This window comes from Dendrobates tinctorius, unplaced genomic scaffold (genome assembly GCF_039654945.1).
Source record: "Dendrobates tinctorius isolate UK_male_01 unplaced genomic scaffold, ASM3965494v1 ptg000398l, whole genome shotgun sequence".
Classification (NCBI taxonomy): Eukaryota; Metazoa; Chordata; class Amphibia; order Anura; family Dendrobatidae; genus Dendrobates; species Dendrobates tinctorius.
In genome coordinates this window covers 236,238-254,782 of record NW_027362064.1, presented here as the reverse complement: position 1 = coordinate 254,782, position 18,545 = coordinate 236,238, and the positions used below count along the sequence as shown (strand labels likewise).

At 44.4% G+C, this 18,545-nt stretch overlaps 1 protein-coding gene across 1 annotated transcript in view; it reads right to left on the bottom strand.

Moving 5' to 3' along the window:
• Positions 1 to 10,041: 10,041 nt before the first annotated feature.
• The window catches only part of F5 (coagulation factor V), a 114,619-nt gene continuing 106,115 nt past the window's right edge, over positions 10,042 to 18,545 (bottom strand). The window contains exons 22-26 of the mRNA XM_073563806.1: positions 14,728 to 14,883; positions 12,233 to 12,377; positions 11,889 to 12,040; positions 11,280 to 11,462; positions 10,042 to 10,547 (exon numbers count right to left, since the gene is read on the bottom strand). Of these exons, the coding sequence (XP_073419907.1) occupies positions 10,404 to 10,547; positions 11,280 to 11,462; positions 11,889 to 12,040; positions 12,233 to 12,377; positions 14,728 to 14,883 (780 nt within the window). The 3' untranslated portion in view covers positions 10,042 to 10,403. The remainder of the gene's footprint in view (positions 10,548 to 11,279; positions 11,463 to 11,888; positions 12,041 to 12,232; positions 12,378 to 14,727; positions 14,884 to 18,545) is intronic.

Genomic DNA, 18,545 nt, shown 5'->3' with positions numbered 1-18,545 from the left:
AAAATGAACCATGCATGGGTTTCCAAGGATTTTGTCCCACCTTCCCCTGGTGACACATAGGGTGACAGAAAAATGGCTTGCTTTGGTCCACCTCTTCCTGGGACTTGACCTATTTCGCCTTTTGCATCAGCTGAATGTCCAACATCAACATATGCCACTTTCTAAAACTGCCTAACTGTGCTGCCCCCCCCCCCATGGCCGGGGTCACCACCTAGTGCACGACACCGTGCGAGTGCAGTTGCCCTGGACAGGTGGGTAGGCCGACTCTTGGGCGCGGGCACTGGCACAGGGTCCCTCATAGTGCAATCAAGTGTCTCTGACGGTGGTGGAGCACACCCGCCGTCAGACACACCGCCGTACTATGAGGGGCCCAGTGCCAGTACCGACGCCCACGAGTGGGCCCCCCTTGCTTGGGCAGGGCCCCAGCATTTGCAATCTTTACCTCTCCCTGCTCCTCCGCTGTGTAGTCTGGGCCGTCAAATCCATACTGTGCCTGACACCGTCTGAGCCTGCCTCCTGATGTATAGACATATATTTTGAATGTGTACGCTATCCATACATGTTATCCGGGGATACGGTACCCTTTCTCACCTTTGTGCAATCACGTGCAATCCATACTGGGCCTGACACCGTCTGAGCCTGCCTCCTGATGTATAGACATATATTTTGAATGTGTATGCTATCCATACATGTTATCCGGGGATACGGTACCCTTTCTCACCTTTGTGCAATCACGTGCAAGCCATACTGGGCCTAACACCGTCTGAGCCTGCCTCCTGATGTATAGACATATCTTTTGAATGTGTACGCTATCCATACATGTTATCCGTTGATACGGTACCCTTTCTCACCTTTGTGCAATCACGTGCAAGCCATACTGGGCCTAACACCGTCTGAGCCTGCCTCCTGATGTATAGACATATCTTTTGAATGTGTACGCTATCCATACATGTTATACGGGGATACGGTACCCTTTCTCACCTTTGTGCAATCACGTGTAATCCATACTGGGCGTGAGAACGGCTGGCGAGCTGTTAAGCAAGCTACAGCACCTGTGGTTTGCACACGTAAGTTTTTCATTTTTTCAGGAATGACGGTTAGGCCTAATTCCGGAACTGCGGTTGACCTGCACTTACTGGGAAATCATCGTTCGCGGGTAATAATTGTAATCAGTGATCCCCATCACTAACGTTGTTCAGCGGGTTATCTGCACCTGTAAGCGACAAATGCTGGCCTTTTCAGTGTAGCGCACATGCAGCCACGGACATGTAAGGGCATGACACACCAGTTATTGGCCAATCTCATGTGCCAGAGCCTCACGTGTCCCTCTAGTAAGCCGGACTCGGACCGCGGGGCATGACGGAGTCTCGTTCGTTAACGGAATTAAGCTTGCAATGTGTGCATCTGTTCTGTAGTTGGCATGGTTGAGGTTTCCCAGGTGGAGTCGAATTTAACCGTAGGCTCCACTCCTGGTGGTGCCCTTCTGGACATTCCTTTAAGGTTCAGCTTTGCAACCATACTGCCCATGTAAAACAAACACTTTGCCTTCATGAACGCTGTTTGGAGGGTCATGACTCGTGGGAATAACGCCGCCCAATCAGTTAACCTGCTAGAGAGATCCTTCGTTGCTCCCAAGCATGACATCACACTCCCTAGGAGGAAGGTAATGCCACTGTGGCGACCGTACTCCTGGGGGCGACACAAGTGCACTGATGCCCAGCCACTGCTCGATGAATCTGCTGGTACATTGACCCAGACCACTGCATTCCCCTCGCACGCTACACGGCCTGAATCTGACCCTGATGAAACTCAGGTTACCCTTCCCATATACAGTTCCATCTTACAAGGTGACAAAGAGGAAGCTGCAGATGAAAGTGCAGGTTCGGCCCACCCGCCAACAGACACACCACCGTACTATCAGGGGCCCTGTGCCAGTGCCGTCTCCAACGAGTGGGCCCCCCTGCTTGCTCAGGATCACAGCACTTGCAAGGTTGAAATACTGTGCAGTGAGATGGAAGATGGGGATGACTAGGAGTCCAGACTAATACAGGGATTCCCTAGCGAGGAGACTTATTTGATTGTTTTCAATGTTGGGACAGCAATTTTTGGGGAGCACTATACTCTGGAGAATGATAGATGGGGCCCACGATACACTGGAACATTCCAAAGGTGGACATCAGACACTGGAGCAGCATTTACAGGGCCCATTATACACTAGAGCATTAGAAATGGGGCCCATTATGTTTGGAGCATTATTTGGGCCCATAAGACAGTGGAGCTTCATCCATGGGGACCAACATATACTGTAGCATTATGTGGAGCTCATCATATACTGTTTCAAACATTATATGGGACCAATGATTCTGTATGGAGAAATAGATGGGCCTCGTCATGAGATGTAAAAAGTGAAGTATATTTCATTGTACTATACCGCTATTTCTCTGCCGTATCGGAGCATGATGAGTTGTGGTATGTGTTAAAGGGGCGCTCTTTCGCCCAGGGCACATGAAAACCTGGAGCCAGCCCTACCCCCCCACAACTTTAGCCAAATAACCCCCATTTTTCAGTGCGTAACTTGTATTATGAAGTTAATTAAGGTTGACAAGCTTACGTAAGAAGAATTGATGCTTTTGGCATTCAAATGAGCACTTCCTGTCCTCCTCTCACTGCCGACTTTTATTCCCCATTGACTTACATTGGGTTTCGTGTTTCGGGACGACCCCGACTTTTCCCTATAATCAGCCGATCTTGCTCGACCCGACTTTTGGAAAAGTCGGGTTTCACGGAACGAAACTCGACCCTAAAAAACCAAAAGTCGCTCAACTCTAGTACTCGGTACCGGGCCGGTGTCAGCGGGATGTGTCACAGCAGAATGTATATGTAGTTAATGGAATAGTTTGTGACGCCACCTGTGGTGTTTGGCATGCAAGATGTTAAGCCAACGCTGCATGCAGATCCTCTGGGGCTGATGGTGTGTTGCAGCATAAATGGTGTAGCTCCCCACAGGTGAAGCTGTAACCCCAGGGCAGTGTAATTGCAATAGATGAGGATAGGCGCAGGCGGTGTGAGGAATGCTGGTGCTCAGATGTAGCGGTGCTGACGGTGTTAGCGCACAAATGAATGGAAGACATCAGGGCTTGCAGTTCCAAAGCTTTACTCACAGTCCGTGGTACACACTGGTGAATGCCTCCGTGCCGTGTCCTCCGGGGCAGAGACTCAATCAACCTCCCGGGCACGTCAGGATTCTCCTCTCCAACACTCCGCCAACATGTACCTTTCCTGAACGACTCCTCTATTGCGGCTTAAGGTGTGAAGAGCTCCAGTACCGTGGTACTCTGGAGTTCCTCCTGTCAGATGTTCCTAACAACTCTACTCGTATGGCAGACAGCTGTAGCCTCTCTCGGGGACTCCCTTCTCCAGAGTCCTGGCTCTCTATTCAGTTGCTGTTGTGCCCCAAGTCTTAGATGGGAGTAGTGCATTTACAGCCAACTTCTCCACCTGTGTCTGCTGCAGAACCATAAGTGTCCATACAACCTTGGGGACCGGGCCACGGCCTTGCGCTGAGAACCTATAGGCAGGGTTCCTCTTTCAACCCATGTCTCCTCTCTGTTCTCCTACTCCTTCGTTCCGCACTGTTCTTTCTCCCTCTTATGGAAGCTTAGGTTGCAGTTCTACGTCTTTCTCCTTCTGTTCCTTTCCCGTGCCAGCTCGCTCAGATCACTGAGGCAGCTGCAGCACTCCTTCTCCTCAGACCCGTCCTCAGACTCTCCTGACTGACTGTCCTACAAACTGAACCTGTAATTCTAAACCTTCCCAACCTTTTATATGGATCTCAACTCCACCCACCTCCCAGCACGTCCCGTGTTCCAAGCAGGGAACCACCAAGGCACTCCTAATGTCTAAGAGGAGAGCGAGACCTCAATGTGGTTGTGCTGAACTACCCTGTTGTGTGGGATGCGAATGTTGGAGCGTGGAAAGGAGCTCCCAACTTACCTAGGTGGTGGGGCACTACACCTTAGGAGAAGGTGCAGTACCTCTGTGGTGACTGAGCCTCAGGGGCGCCACACCATCGTGCCCCAGAAGTTTACCTATTACTTCCGGGGCTTGGAGCATCTGCGCTGGCCGGTCCTGCGCCGCCGCTCTGTATACGGCCCGCGTCATTCACCATGATGCTGCCGCCACTGCTGCTTGGATCTCCCCTTCCTTTTTTTTTTCTTTGCGCCACTGGCGCACTTACCGCTCCTGCAGCGGCGGCCTCTGAGAGTTCGGCGCTACCCAGCGTGCTCCTAAGTGAAACCGGGCAGCCCTTCCCGGACCCGGTCATCACCTCTATCCGTCAGACGAGGGGGGAGCCGTCTAACGGAAACTCCCCCGACGCTGCCTCAGGACCACAGCCCCTGCCGTTCTCACGGATACTGCAAAGGCGGCATGCACTGGCCCAGGTATGTCTTCCTGAAAGATAATCCTGGGGTTTCCTGGGAACAGGAAACAAAAACTGAGGCGGAAAGGCGGACCGCCCCCTTTTATCTTTCTGTAGGTTTTCCTGTTCCAATGAGGCGGATTCGATACCTCCAGTGGGTGCTGTCATGGCGAAGGGTAAAAACTAACTTTATTAAACATGTACTGTAGACAAAATGAATACTATGCAAAAAAAACAGCAAAAGCTCTAAGGGTATATGTCCACAATCAGTAAACTGGATGCTGCGTACATCCGCAGCATCTAACCTACAGCGGCCAGATGTTACAGCATAGTGGAGGGGATTTCTAGAAAGTCCATGTCCACTATGCGTGTGTGGCACCCCTGAGGGTTCAGTCACCACAGGGGTACTGCACCTCCTCCTGAGGTGTGGTATCCCACTTCCCAGGTAAGATGGAACACCTGACCAGACTCCACCACTCACATCCAGCACAAACACAGTAGTGTAGCAGAGCAACCTTTGTGGCTCCCTGCTTGTAACACGAAGAGTGCTGGGAGGTGGGTGGAGCTTAGACTGCACATGAGAGCGGGAGAATGTTAGGACAGGGTCAGTCTGTAAGAGAAGATCCCCAGAGAGGGATGGAGTGAAGGGAGGTGCTGCAGCAGACTTCAGTGACCTGAAGCTGCTGGCACGGGAAAGAGTAATAGAAAGCCTGATTCTTCAGAAGTTAGAAAAATTAGTGTGGAACGTAAGGAGAAGAGAACTAAGGACTAGGGTCAGAGCAGAGCCCTTCCTCAAGTTTGAAGCGCACGGTCTCCGAGGCTGTTTATGAAACTAATGTTCCTGCAGCAGAAACTGGAGGAATAGGAGCTGTGACCACTCTATTCCCACAAAAGACTCAAAGACATGGTGGCAACCTAAGTGTGAGCCAGGACATGACGGATGGAGTCCCCAAAGCAGGCTACAGTCACTTGTCATGCGAGTGGAGTTTGAGTAACAACAAATAGGTGGAACTTCAGTGTAACTCAGTACTGCAAGTACCTCAGATAAGCGCTACAAAGGAGACGTTCAGAACAGGCACATGAAAGGGAGTGCTGGAAAGGTTAATTCCATCTGCCTGGGAGTTGGCTGAGCCCCTGATCTGGAGACCGCAGCATTGAAGCGGGCACCTGTCTGTGCTAAGAATGTGAGTAAAAGAACTCTGAAATGCTTCCATGGATCCCGGTGATTCTGACATTGTTTTCTCGTGACATATTGTACTTCATGTTAGTAGTAAAATTTCATTCAAATAACTTGCGTTTATTTGTGAAAAAAGCGGAAATTTGACAAAAATTTTGAATATTTCGCAATTTTCCAACTTTGAATTTTTATGCCCTTAAATCACAGAGATACGGCACACAAAAAACTTAATAAGTAACATTTCCCACATGTTTACTTTGCATCAGCACAATTTTGGAACCAAAATTTTTTTTTGTTAGGAAGTTATAAGGGTTAAAAATTGACCAGCGATTTCTCATTTTTGCAACACCATTTTATTTTTACGGACCACATCACATTTGAAGCCACTTTGAGGGGTCTATATGATAGAAAATACCCAAAAGTGACACCATTCTAAAAACTGCACCCATTAAGGTGCTCAAAACCACATTCAAAAAGTTTATTAACCCTTTAGGTACGTCACAGGATTTTTTTGAATATTTAAAAAAAAAATGAACATTTAACTTTTTTTCACAAAAAAAAATACTTGAGGTCCAATTTTTTTTATTTTACCAAGGGTAACAGGAGAAATTTGACTGCAAAATCTATTGTGCAATTTGTCCTGAGTATGCTGATACCTGATATGGGGAACCACTGTTTCGGCGCATGGCTGAGCTCAGAAGGGAAGGAGCGCCGTTTGACTTTTTCAATGCAAAATTGGCTGGAATTCTGATCGGACGCCATGACACGTTTGGAGAGCCCCTGATGTACCTAAACAGTGGAAACCCCCCACAAGTGACCCCATTTTGGAAACTAGACCCCCCAAGGAACTTATCTAGATATGTGGTGAGAACTTTGAACCCACAAGGGCTTCACAGAAGTTTATAACGTACATCGGTACAATTAAAAAATCATATTTTTTCCACAAAAATGATCTTTTCACCCCCAATTTTTATTTTCCCAAGGGTAACAGGATCCTAAAAGTTATTGTGCAATTTGTCCTGAGTATGCTGATACCCCACATGTGGGGGTAAACCACTATTTGGGCGCATGGCAGAGCTCGGAAGGGAAGCAGAGCCATTTGACGTTTTTGGCTGGAATTGAGATCGGACACTATGTCGCGATTGGAAAACCCCTGATGTACCAAAACAGTGGAAACCCCCCACAAATGACACTATTTTGGAAACTAGACCCCCCAAGGAACTTATCTAATGTGTGGTGAGAACTTTGAACCCCCAAGGGCTTCACAGAAGTTTATAACATACAGCCGTACAATTAAAAAATCATATTTTTTCCACAAAAATGATCTTTTCACCCTCAATTCTTATTTTTCCAAGGGTAACAGGACCCTAAAAGTTATTGTGCAATTTGTCCTGAGTACTCTGATACCCCATATGTGGGGGTAGACCACTATTTGGGCGCATGGCAGAGCTCGGAAGGGAAGCAGCGCCATTTGACGTTTTTGGCTGGAATTGAGATCGGACACCATGTCGCGTTTGGAGAGCGCCTGATGTACCAAAACAGTGGAAACCCCCCACAAATGACACCATTTTCGAAACTAGACCCCTCAAGGAACTTATCTAGATGTTTAGTGAGCACTTTGACCTCTCCAGTGCTTCACAGAAGTTTATAACGCCTGGGCGTGAAAATAAAAAAATCTTATTTTTTCCACAAACATGATCTTTTAGTCACCAATTTTATTAATTTCCCAAGGGTTACAGGAGAAATTGGACCCCAAAAGTTGTTGTCCAATTTGTCCTGAGTACGCTGACACCCCATATGTGGGAGAAAACTACTGTATGGGCACACGTCGGGGCTCGAAAGGGAAGTAGTGACGTCTTGGAATGCAGACTTTGATGGAATGGTCTGCGGGTGTCATGTTGCCTTTGGAGAGCCCCTAATGTACCTAAACAGTGGAAACCCCCACAAGTGACCCCATTTTGGAAACTAGACCCCCTAAGGAACTTATCTAGATGTGTGGTGAGCACTTTGAACCCCCAAGGGCTTCACAGAAGTTTATAATGCCCGGGCATGAAAATAAAAAAATCGTATTTTTTCCACAAACATGATCAATTAGTCCCCAATTTTTTTATTTTCCCAAGGGTAACAGGAGAAATTAGACCCCAAAGGTTGTTGTCCAATTTGTCCTGAGTTCGATGATACCCCATATTTGGGAGAAAACTACTGTATGGGCATACGTCGGGTCTTGGAAGGGAAGTAGTGACGTTTTGGAATGCAGACTTTGATGGAATGGTCTGCGGGTGTCATGTGCGTTTGGAGAGCCCCTGATGTACCTAAATTATTGAAACTCCCCACAAGTGATCCCATTTTGGAAACTAGACCCCCCACGGAACTTATCTAGATGTGTGGTGAGCACTTTGAACCCCCAAGTGCTTCACAGAAGTTTATAACTCCCGGGCTTGAAAATAAAAAGATAATTTTTTTCCACAAAAATGATATTTTTGCCCCCAATTTTTTATTTTTCTAAGGGTAACAGGAGAAATTGGACGCCAAAAATTGTTTTGCAATTTGTCCTGAGTAGGCTGATACCCCATATGTGGGGGTAAAACACTGTTTGGGCGCATGGCAGAGCTTGGAAGGGAAGGAGCACCATTTGACTTTTTCAACTCAGAATTGGCTGGAATTGAGATCAGACGCCATGTTGCATTTGGAGAGCACCTGATGTGCCCAAACAGTGGAAACCCCCAATTCTAACTCCAACCCTAACCCCAACACACCCCTAACCCTAATATCAGCCCTAACCCTAGCTCTAGCCCTAACCCTAGCCCTGGCCCTAACCCTAATGGGGAAAATGGAAATAAACACATTTTCTTTTAATTTTATTATTTTTCCCTAACTAAGTGGGTGATAACGGGGGGTTTGATTTACTATTTATGGCGGTTTTTATGTTTGGCAGCTGTCACACGCTAAAAGACGTTTTTTATTGTAAAAATAGTTTTTGCATCACCACATATTGAGAGCTATAATTTTACCGTATTTTGACCCACCGAGTCATGTGTGAGGTCTTATTTTGCGGGACAAGTTGACGTTTTTATTGGTACCATTTTCGGGCACGTGACATTTTTTGAACGCTTTTTATTCCGATTTTTGGGACGCCGAATGAACCAAAACCAGCGTTTTATGAATTTCTTTTGGGGGGGGGTGCGTTTACACCGTTTCGCGTGCGATAAAATTGATAATGCTGTTTTATTCTTCGGGTCAGTACGGTTACAGCGATACCTCATGTAGGTGGTTTTTTTAAGTTTTATCGGTTTTATGCAATGAAAACTATTTTATATAAAAAATAATTATTTTTGCATTGCTTTATTCTGCGAGCAATAATTTTTTTATTTTTTCGCTGACGATGCTGTATGGTGGCTCGTTTTTTGCGGGACAAGATGACGTTTTCAGCGGTACCATGGATTTTTATATGCGTCTTTTTGATCGCACGTTATTGCACTTTTTGTTCGGCGGTATGATAATAAATCATTATTTTTTGCTTCGTTTTTTATTTTTATTTTTTAAGGGGTTCGCTAAAGGGGTTAACTAATGGGACAGTTTTATAGGGCAGGTCGTTACGGACGCGGCAATACCAAATATGTGTACTTTTATTGTTTTGTTTTTTTATTTCCAAAACATGAATTTATTGTGGGAATATTTTTTCTTTTCTAATTTATTTGGCGATTTTTTTAAAATTATTTTAACACTTTTTTTTTTTTTTAACTTTATTACATTGTCCCAGGTGGGACATCACTGTCCTGTGACAGATCGCTGATCTGTCACATCACAGATCACTGTGACAGATCAGCGATCTGTCACAGGCACTGCTGCAGACTTCCTCATGCCTGCGCTTTGCAGGCAGTGAGGAAGCCGACTCCCTGCAGGCCCCCGAAGGCCCCGTCGCCATCTTGGATTCGGGGGCCTGCAGGGAAGGAGCCCCCCGCAGCAGAGCTGCACATTGCGCTGCCATGGGGGGCTCAGGGAAGCACGGAGGGAGCCCCCTCCCTGCCGATGCTTCCCTTTAACCCCCCCGGTACACCGCGATCGTGTTTGATCGCTGTGTACAAGGGGTTAACATGTCGGGAGCGGTCCGTGACCGCCCCTGACACATTGTGCCAGGTGTCAGCTGTGGTAATCAGCTGATACCCGGCCGCGATCAGCGGCGCTCACCACGTGGGCGCCGCTGATCGCTATGACGTACTATCCTGTCCCTGGGAATTAAGTCCCAGGGCACAAGGACGGGATAGTACGTCTCATGGCAGAAAGGGGTTAAGGGTGTTAGGCCTCAGCCCCCTTCATTACACCCATCATCCAATAAGCATTTAAGTTCATATAGCCTGGAGTTGGAAAATCTGCATAAAATGATGATATGGTCAAATACCAATAATTATGTTTACAGAATATACAAATAATGAACTCACAATCATAGGTATTACCATTTTTTATTGTAGAATATGGTTTAGTTTATTAAAGAGAAGTCCCTAGTAAAAATGGTCACAGAAAGTCACTGAAATCCATTCTTGTACAGGAATATTAGATGGCTTTTAGATGTAAAAAAAATTGGCACAAATTCATAGTTATAAGGAAGTACAGATATAATAATAATACAAACAGTCCTGAACAACAGTCATAAATAATACACTAACAAGAAAATTGGATGAATGTTCAAAACCAATAATTCACTATAAAGAATAACGATCGTCTAGCTGAGTTTCTGGAGTACAGAAAACTTCAAGCCTTGTAACTAATTGATGGTACCGTAAAAACCAATATGAACAGTGCAATGATTTATGTGTCACAGCCGTAGACTTCCAGCCTCATTACAATGCTTTGATTCCAAATTTTGGGAATTATCCTCAGATATCGAGAGTATATAGGTGGATGGAATTCATTCTTGGCATATCCTTGGCTGTTGCTGTTACCTTGGAATATCTGAAATAGCATTAGTAGAATGCATTTTAGTTTTCAATCCTTTAATGTACCAACAAATGGCCAACCACCATCCTATGACACTTATAAATAAAAATCCACAACCTAATGGTTTTTGCCACCTAATCTGAGAGCAGCATAATGCAGAGACAGGGACCTGGATTCCAGTGATGTGTCACTTACTGGGCTGCTTGCTGTAGTTTAGATAAAGGTACTGCTTTATCACTAGAGAACCAGTAAACCTGTTATCATGTTCTCCTCCCCCCACCACTGATTTGCAGCTTTCTACCTTTGCACAATGTACACAGAAATCTGCTAATCAGGGATGTGGGCGGGGTTATACATAGCTCAGCATTCAGAGAACTGGGAGGTGTGAAGGAGGTAAAACTGTGATTTTATCAAAACAGCAGCAAGCAGCCCAGTAAATGATACATCACTGGAATCGAGGTATCTGACCCTACATCACACAGCTCTCAGATGGGTTAGGAAAAACCTGGTGACAGATTCCCTTTAAGCAAATGAGACAACTACAGCATAGAGAACTTCAGGATATACAGGTGCTTCTCACAAAATTAGAATATCATCAAAAAATGAATTTATTTCAGTTCTTCAATACAAAAAGTGAAACTCATATATATTATATAGAGTCATTACAAACAGAGTGATCTATTTCAAGTGTTTATTTCTGTTATTGTTGATGATAATGGCTTACAGCCAAAAGGTGGATATAGTTACCTTGTCCATTGATGTGGAAGCGTCCATATAAGATTTCCAGTCCTTTCCATTGTCGCTGTATTGAACAACGTAGGACTTCACATACAGCTCGCTTGTAAAAGAGCTGGCCCCTTGTGTCATCATTCCAGTAATTTTCTTGGTCACAAGGAAATCTATTTGTAGCCACTGTTGATTATTGTTTGACTACAAGAAAAATAAAATAGGTGTAAAACAGTTTACAAGCTTTTACCCCAGAAACCTGGCCAATTTAATGAAGCTCCTCTGAAATGACAAAGCTTGGGAGGGGCGGGATTGGGCATGACTATGCCTACCCAGTTCCAACAGCTCTTACTCCTGAAACGTTACTCCAGTCATTGACTGGAGTAACATTTCTGTGAAGAGCACAGAGGCACACTGATAACATATACCAAATACATTAAGTGCGCGAATCAACGAATTTGGCATATCTTCTTCCTGCATGCCCCTCATTAACACCATTCTTAATAAATTTGCCCCTTATTTTTTAGCATCGTCTTCAATGATGAATGGACTTCGCGTCCTCTGTAGAGTGCCCTTTATCAGTTAACAGAACTAGATTTTAAAGCACAGCTGTAAATTTCAAGCCCATACCTTTGCTTGCCAAGCGTTAACACTACCAGCCTTATTAAGACGTGCCAATGACGCTAGCCATGGAGATGAGAAATATGAAGTCTTGTGCGAGGAGGCGGTGATCTGTGCATCTTTGATATTATTGTTCTCCATACCAAGTGGCGCAGAACAACCTACAAACCAGATTGTTATATTACAGTGGGAGTTACCGTACTAGTGTAAAAGGCATCAATAACAGAGATAAAATTATGAAATAAGTAATTCAGTAATACCGAACAATAATCAAGAGCATTTTAAGAAAAATGATATTTAACAAAATCATTAAAAAAATTGAGTTTGACAAATTTCCATTGACTATTTATTACCTTGTATTTCACATCCAAGTAGCTCCATACGAAGGACAGGCTCATTATGGAACCTTGTAGGAAATACCCTGATGTACCGGGCAGGAATTGGGGGGTCAAATACATTTTCTTTTATACTTTGCGAATCAGAATTACCTTCAAAAAGCTGTAAGAATAATAAAGATGCATTAAAAGAATAATATTACCAATGATCTTGCCAGTTCAGCAGTATAATGTCATGCCAGTCTCACGCACCCCCTGATTGACTGGGCTGTGGGTGGTCTTCTCTATAGCGCTACTACATCAAAAATGAAAATGACATGTGGGAGGAGCAGTCTGAAGATAGCCCTCAGCTACTTTCAACCAATCAGCTTCAACTTGTGCTTTCAGTAAAGTCTACTGAAAGAGAGCAACTGATAGGGCTGTTTTCTCAATGTTTCTCCCCAATGTCCTTTCCAGTTGAATGCTAGCACGGAATAGTCTTCTGTAACGTTCAAGCAAAACAGCACCGAAACTAAAGTAGTTGCAGAAAGTTGGGTCTTAACAACTTTCTTTACTAGTGATTACTGAATATTGATTGGATGAGAGGGTGTATACAGAGTGAGGACACGTGTGCACTGAGCCATAGGAGTGTAGTTTACATGCGGCAGAGGAGGAGCAGCCAAGCGGTAAGCGGCATAACGACACAGAAAAGCAGCGATGGCGGGAAGAGCAATCCTTGAGATGTCGTCTTTATGGCCTGTTTCACATTTCCGTTTGTTGCCATCAGTCAAAATCCGCCGTTTTGCAAAAAAAAGGATCCGCCATTATTTTTGACGGATCCGTTTTTTTCCCCATTGACTTGCATTAGCGACAGATTTTGACGGATGGTCATCCGTTGGATCCGTTTTTTGACGGATCTGCCATAATTTTGGCGTCCGCTGTCTTGAGAGGACGGACAATGAAACGTTTTTTTGTCTGCGTCAAAACAGCGGATAGCAATGGATCCGCCGCTATCCGACATTCGTTATAATGGACGCTTATGGGCGGCGGATCTGTTGCCAACCATTAATTGACGGAATCCGGCAAGGGATCCGCTTTTTTACACTGAGCATGCCCGGAAGAATTTCCTTGCCAGAAATTTAACACCAAATTCCGTTCTGGCGGAAAATCTCTCTCTCTCTCTCTGTCTCTCGTCATGTATCTTTAAATTTCATGAAAAATCAACTAATGATCCGTCAAAAAATGGATCCTGTGTCATCCATTTGTGGCAAAACGGAAACGGATCCATTTTTTCACACTCTGGCGGATTTTGACTAACGTCAAAAAACTGAAGTGTGAAAAAGGCCTAAGGCTGGTTTCACATTTGCGTTTTTTAGCGCTGGAAAAAAACGCATATGTGCGCATGTGTTTTTTCCCCTATATTTAACATGGGTGCGCATACCTGCGCGCTTGTAAGCGCATGTATGCGATTTTCATGCGCTGCGTTTTTTTGGGGTGTGCGTTGGTATTTTCCAGACGCAGCATGTTGCATTTTTTGGCCCTGCAAAAAAGCGCATGCACACATATGTGCACGTTTTGCGCTAAAAATGGCCATTATAGCCTATGGATGCGCATATGTGCGCACTGGCATGCTCATGTATGCGTTTTTTTGCATATGCGTTTTTTTTTTTAACCATGGAATTTAGGGGTTTGGGTTAGAGTTAGGGTTAGTTAAGGGGGGTTAGGGTTAGGGTCAGGGTCAGGGTCAGGGTTGGGGTTTGGGTTTGGGTCAGGGTTAAGTATGGTTTGGTTAAGGGTTAGGGTCAGGGTTAGGGTCAGGATTAGGGTTAAGTATGGTTTGGTTAAGGGTTAGGGTCAGGGTTAGGGTTAGGGTTAGGGTCAGGGTTAGGGTTAGGGTCAGGGGTTAGGGTTAGGGTTAGGGTCAGGGTTAGGGTTAGTTAGGGTTTAGGGTTTGGGTTAGGGTTAAGTATGATTTGGTTAAGGGTTAGGGTCAGGGTTAGGGTTAGGGTTAGGGTCAGGGTTAGGGTTAGTAAAGTCATGGTTTGGGTTAGTGTGAGGGGACATCCAATGTTGGAAAAAAACGCAAACGCGGTAAAAACGCACTAAAAACGCATACAAACGCTTAAAAACGCTGCGTTTTTTTCATGCATGCTCATAAAAATGCTTGAAAAAAACGCAGCAGTTGTATGCTTTTGTATGCGTTTTTTCAATGCGTTTTTTTGCGGGAAAAACGCGCTGCAAAAAAAAGCAAGTGTGAAACTAGCCTTACATGGACATTATGGCCAATATGGATAATTCATAAATTACTAATCGTTGCCTTTGGAAACATTAGAAAAGCTAGATGATAAAACTTGTGGGGCTGCGACAGTGAATATATTTGTTTTTTTCCCCAAAAGAAGAGATAATAAAGTGATTGTTAAGATTTTTTTTTTTTTTTGTACAAATTTCAGGAGAACGTCATGTAACTAACCGGAAAAAGATATGCTAAAATAGTGATATAAAGAAAAGATAATCGAGCAGTCCATGTCTTTCACCTTATGTGTAGCCGTGCTGTTTCCTTTGAAAACGTTCCACTTTCTATTGTCCTTACTATATGCAACAAAGAACTCCCTGATGTAAAATTGGGTGAAATATTTACTTGCTCCTTGTGTTTGTATTCCGGAGAGTAAGAAGATTTTTCGTAAATCAACCTGGAATATACCAAGGGCATACAATTATTTCTCCATCTTATTATACAGTGGCTTGTGAAAGTATTCAACCCCTTGGCTTTTTACCCATTTTGTTACATTACAACCTGAGTTTAAATATTTTTGTAATCCGATTTGTGTGTGACGCATCAGCACTAAATAGTCTAAGTTGGTGAAGTGAGAAAAATATAGGTATAAATTAAATTTATTGGATCTAATAACTGATAATTGGCATGTGCATATCTATTCATCCCTTTTGTGATGAAGCCGCTAATAATTTCTGGTGCAAACAATTCCTTTCATAAGTCACCTGCCTAGTGAAAGGAAGCCCACCTGTGTGCAATCTACTGTAAGTGTTACAGGGTCTGTCAGTATACACACGTTTTCTGAAAAGCCACAGAGGCTGCAACACCATTAAGCAAGAGGCACCACTAACCAAACAACACCATGAAAACGAAGGTGATCTCCAAACAAGTCAGGGACAGAGTTGTTGAGAAGTACAAGTCAGGGTTGAGTTATAGAAGAATATTCCAATCTCTGATGATTCCTTGGAGCATCATAAATGGAACGAACATGGTAGTCATGTGCAAACCGTAAAAAAACTGTGAAATTCTAGGTTCTGAGGTAGCAAAGCACGAAAAATGCAAATGGGGGTGAATACTTTTGCAAGCCACTGCGCACACATTTATTTCATATGGGTACGCTCCATAACCTGCCTGAAAAAGTGGTAAATAAATTGTAAAAATAATGAACATATGAATCTCTACGTCAACTTTCTGTGCATATGTTCAGTCTATCGAGCATCTTTTAACCGCTTCAGGTTTCCTGAGGCGTAAAACGGTTAAACTAAGTGAGCAGGGACTTCAGATGTGAAGCTGCACACTAGCTCATACAATACAAGTAATAAAACCAAAGACGCAACAAAAACACCTATGAAAAGACCGAAAAGACGCTTCAGGACAAAAGACGCCATATGGTCTGAAGTGCCTACCTCCTGAGATATGCTCTAAAAGTCAATGTGTGCACATACCATACAAAGAGGAAGAAAATGAAATGATGACACCATGCGCACTGGCGTCTGCTGTATACATATCTTTATTGATTAGGTAGAAATCTGGCAGTTTAATATAAAGGGTTACTGGTTTTATGAAAAGCTTAATGGCTTATTCTTTATTTGGGCTCGTGCACATGACCGTGTTTTCAGTCCCAGCATCACACTCAGTCCCATGTTATTCAATGGGGCAGCGCAGATGAACAATTTTTTTTTCACTGACTGAATCTGTGTATGAAAAAAATTGCAGCATGCATTAGATTCTTCTGTAAATTAGATGAGACTCGGCCATTCAAAACTATGGGTGCACAAAAAAAATCAGATGCCACAGTATAGCAAACCGTCAACAGCCACTTACACGCTGCATGCACCATATTCCAGTTAATTTCTTTAGGTCTTTTTCGGTTTGTTTGCACCCCGTGCATATAAAGGTGTGGCCTGCTTAATGTAGTTCCCCATGGCTGCGAGTGTATTAGCTGGGTTCAATCCATCCCAGCCTTTATCCACATGCATGAGAATGTCCCTTGACAGACGGTAAGGTTCTAATATATTTGGGGTTAGGACCATCCCGATTAAGGTCACCATGAAGTGGTGGGATGGCTTTTGCATTTTTTTAATCAAAATGATGTTAAATAAGTACCTTATATTATTTTCATGCACTATTGCGGTTTACTTTTTTACTGCAGGGTATTTGCTTATTATCTCCATCTTGGGCTTTGTCTGTTTAGTGGCCTATAGTTGTGATGTTACCCCTGTAGCCGGTGAACAGAGACCAGAGCAGTTGATGAGAGCTGGCCACGTACCCCGGGATGGTGAGTAACATCTGATTTTATCATTTTCACCCAGAACATGCTATTAGAGGCCAGAAAGTTCTAAAAGCAAAACCCCTTTAAAGAGGATCTGTCGTGTGCACAAAAATTGAGTTAAATACCTCATAAAAATGCTTGATCTTCCCTTGTTCTGCAGATCTTTTCCATTTTGCACGGCGGCTCTCCACTGCAGAGTTGCTTTTGGCGCACAGTATGTGAAATCTCTCCTTGTAGTACAACTGGGTGTTCCTTCAGGGTCTTCTCTGGGGGTGTGAACTTTCACCTCTTCCATACAGACCCAGTCAATTGCGACTTCTCAGTATCAGGATCCTGACAGCACCGGCGTACAGCCTCCGCTGAGCAGGGACTCACCCGCACTGTAGGGACCCCTGGGGACAGGAACAGCCAGAAAGTACAGATGCACAGGACCTGAACGCTGAAGGTTAGCAAGCCGGCACATGACCTACGGTCATGTGACTGCAAGGGGGCGGGGCTTAGCGTCCAGCTTTCAGAGAAGATAGAAAGCTCAGAGTCGGGCAAAACGGAGTTCATACACCGTACGGGCAAACGAGGTACAGGAGGGATAAACAGACGGGAGGTCAGACAAAGCCAAAGGTCATACACAAGAGGGCGGTGCGGTACCAAAGGGACGAGCAGAGAGTAGTCGAGTCACAAGCAGAGAGTCATACACGAGAGAGCGGTGCGGTACAAGAGGGGCAGGCAGAACTTGTAACAGGGACATAACCGGATCACAACCAAACAAGCAACAAGTTATCAGGCACAAGGCACACGTACAGTTTTGGCCAAAAGTATTGACACCCCTGCAATTCTGTCAGATAATACTCAGCTTCTTCCTGAAAATGATTGCAAACACAAATTCTTTGGTATTATTATCTTCATTTAATTTGTCTTAAATGAAAAAACACAAAAGAGAATGAAGCAAAAAGCAAAACATTGATCATTTCACACAAAACTCCAAAAATGGGCCAGACAAAAGTATTGGCACCCTCACCCTAATATTTGATTGCACAACCTTTAGCCAAAATAACTGCGACCAACCGCTTCCGGTAACCATCAATGAGTTTCTTACAATGCTCTGCTGGAATTTTAGACCATTCTTCTTTGGCAAACTGCTCCAGGTCCCTGATATTTGAAGGGTGCCTTCTCCAAACTGCCATTTTTAGATCTCTCCACAGGTGTTCTATGGGATTCAGGTCTGGACTCATTGCTGGCCACCTTAGAAGTCTCCAGTGCTTTCTCTCAAACCATTTTCTAGTGCTTTTTGAAGTGTGTTTTGGGTCATTGTCCTGCTGGAAGACCCATGACCTCTGAGGGAGACACAGCTTTCTCACACTGGGCCCTACATTATGCTGCAAAATTTGTTGGTAGTCTTCAGACTTCATAATGTCATGCACACGGTCAAGCAGTCCAGTGCCAGAGGCAGCAAAGCAACCCCAAAACATCAGGGAACCTCCGCCATGTTTGACTGTAGGGACCGTGTTCTTTTCTTTGAATGCCTCTTTTTTTCTCCTGTAAACTCTATGTTGATGCCTTTGCCCAAAAAGCTCTACTTTTGTCTCATCTGACCAGAGAACCTTCTTCCAAAATGTTTTAGGCTTTTTCAGGTAAGTTTTGGCAAACTCCAGCCTGGCTTTTTTATGTCTCGGGGTAAGAAGTGGGGTCTTCCTGGGTCTCCTACCATACAGTCCCTTTTCATTCAGACGGCGACGGATAGTACGGGTTGACACTGTTGTACCCTCGGACTGCAGGGCAGCTTGAACTTGTTTGGATGTTAGTCAAGGTTT